General features: G+C 33.8%; 1 protein-coding gene across 1 annotated transcript; it reads left to right on the top strand.

The window, feature by feature from the left end:
- Positions 1-347: 347 nt before the first annotated feature.
- LOC137931668 (aquaporin-like) lies at positions 348-1,254 on the top strand. Its single transcript, XM_068775149.1, has one exon. The coding sequence runs from the start codon at positions 398-400 to the stop codon at positions 1,184-1,186; it is 789 nt and encodes a 262-aa protein (XP_068631250.1). The 5' UTR covers positions 348-397; the 3' UTR covers positions 1,187-1,254.
- Positions 1,255-2,478: the final 1,224 nt, after the last annotated feature.

Below are 2,478 nucleotides of genomic sequence, written 5' to 3'. Positions count from 1 at the left end.
AAAATTCACCAATAACGATACGTTAAAATATGTAAATAAACTACGTTACTAAAAATATATTCAAATCATAATGGCTCGCGAGAGGACACACTCGCTTCAACTACCCACATCTTAATGCTAGGAAAATAGTACAGGACAAAATTGCAATTTAGTCTAGTATTCGAAAATATCGTATCAACAAAACAATATATTCAGTGATAAAATGATTTTCAGAGCTTGATATCAGCAGCCTATCTATGTAATACGACGCGTCCGCTATATAATATTGTCAGTGCACTATAATACAGTATAGTTGCAAAAACGAGCTGTCATTAACAAGATACCGTTAAAAATACGCTACTAAACGACGCTTTGTATAATAATGCACAAGTGAAAGTGAAGTGAGGTTTCTAATAAAATGACGATCACACCTGGTAATTATTTCGTTGATGTGATTGAAAGTGTGTCGGTTAAAGATATCAAACGCAAAGGCAGCGAGACCATGAGTAACTTTAGCGCTCACTGGAAGGCCGTGCTAGCAGAATTTATTTCAACGCTGTTCTTAGTTTTCCTTGGGTGTATGGCGTGTGTGCCTCTCGCCGGATATTCTACACAACCAGCTCTATATGGACCATTTGGATTTGGATTAGTGGTTTTATTTAATATACAAGCGTTTGGTCATATATCTGGAGCACATATGAACCCTGCAGTTACTTTGGGCGCTGTGATCTGGGGAAAGGTATCCATTCTACTTGGAATTGCGTACGCTATTGCCCAGTGTTCAGGTGCAATTATTGGATATGGAATATTGATGACAGTGTCTCCACTTGATTTGGTACCAGAAGCGGTTTGTACAACGCAACCCCATCCACAACACACAATGATCCAAGCAGTGGCAGTCGAAGTGATTTTAACGGCTGCTTTGAACTTCCTCAATTGCGCTGTTTGGGATCCAGCGAATGAAGCATCTTTGGAGTCAGTTTCCATGAAATTTGGATTTACTATCGCGGGACTCTCTATAGCTGGTGGTGAATTAACCGGGGCCAGTATGAATCCAGCAAGATCTCTTGGACCCGTGGTTTGGACGGGAATGTGGGAAACGCATTGGGTGTACTGGGTTGGACCGTTAATAGGCGGATCACTTTCCACGTTGTTTTATAAGCTTATCTGGCTAAATAAAGGCAATCATAAAACGGAAGAAAGTTAAAGTTTATTTTTTAAATATATGTGCTGTTATGTTATATTTAAATTAATAAGTTATAGCTGAAATAATATATCTACGTCTTAATACATACTTTAACTTTGTTAAAGATATTGGAAATAAAGTTTTTTAAGAAATAAACTAGCTTTTAACTCTTGTTTCACTATATCACTTCAGAACAAATATTAATTAAAATAATATACTTACATGATTCTTTAATGTGATATAAGATATTTTTTTTATATAATACATTAGATTCTATTAATAGTTTTAATAATATTAACCATACTAACGTATTTAATAATATGCTTCATAGTATGACGAATATGCAATGAGATGTAAATCGAAAGAATATAAAAGTTATATAATCAAGTTACGAATTGATAATATCGAAATCGTCAAGTGAATTATTTTATTTACTTAACCACATTCAGTCTTTAGTAATTAATATATATATATATATATATATATATATATATATATATATATATGTATAAAATATTATGTTACGACTTTAGAAAACAACTAGATCTAGTTTTGTTACAAGCGCAAATTCATTATCGTAAATTATTGTGGCTACCGTTCAATAACAAGCAATTAAACAGATTAAAAATTCGTTTTTTCAACATTTTGGGAACGATAGTATCAAATGTATAACGACGACCCCATTTATAAAATTTTATCTAATTGTCTAAACGGCGCACAATAGTACTGACGGGTGGTTTTTGATATTTTTCTTTTAATATTTCTATATTTTTATATAATATTTTCATAGAACCAAAGTCACCGAAATAGTTCAAGGAATTACTAGTCTAAAGTGGCAGTGGACAAGGCACATAGCTCGTACATCTGACGGCCGTTGGGCCTGAAAGGTTCGTGAGCCGGAAGAAGCGGCGTCAGTAGATCACTCTCTAGGTGGAGTAATGACATAGCTATGCTCGCGGAATGTCCCACGATACGTGCATCGCAAGTTGTCGTGACGATCTAGGGATGAGGCTTTTAGTGGGCATCTATCGGCAGACATGATAATGATGATGCCGAATTTTTTTCATTATGATTTTAAAATACCTACTCATTGGATGTTACCAACAATTTCGATGTTCGCAATAACTTTAAAAATAAGAATGTATAAATAGAACAATCTAGATGTAAGATCATCGGATTATATCGACCACAATCAAATATGTATGTATATGTAATGACATCTGCCAACTTTTTATATTAATATTGTGTGTGTGTGTTTTTTTAATAGAAGTTACCGAAGTAATCTTAACTATATTTGAATATTAACAAATTAA

This window comes from Battus philenor, unplaced genomic scaffold (genome assembly GCF_028537555.1).
Source record: "Battus philenor isolate CCGP_79_NKW_IND1 unplaced genomic scaffold, ilBatPhil1.0.hap1 SCAF_8, whole genome shotgun sequence".
NCBI lineage: Eukaryota > Metazoa > Arthropoda > Insecta > Lepidoptera > Papilionidae > Battus > Battus philenor.
Note: the sequence above shows the minus strand (reverse complement) of the source record. Positions and strands in the feature narration are given on the sequence as shown.

What these genes read in the sequence shown, in the direction of transcription:
- LOC137931668 (XM_068775149.1), top strand. Translation starts at nt 398, where the DNA reads ATGACGATCACACCTGGTAATTATTTCGTTGATGTGATTGAAAGTGTG.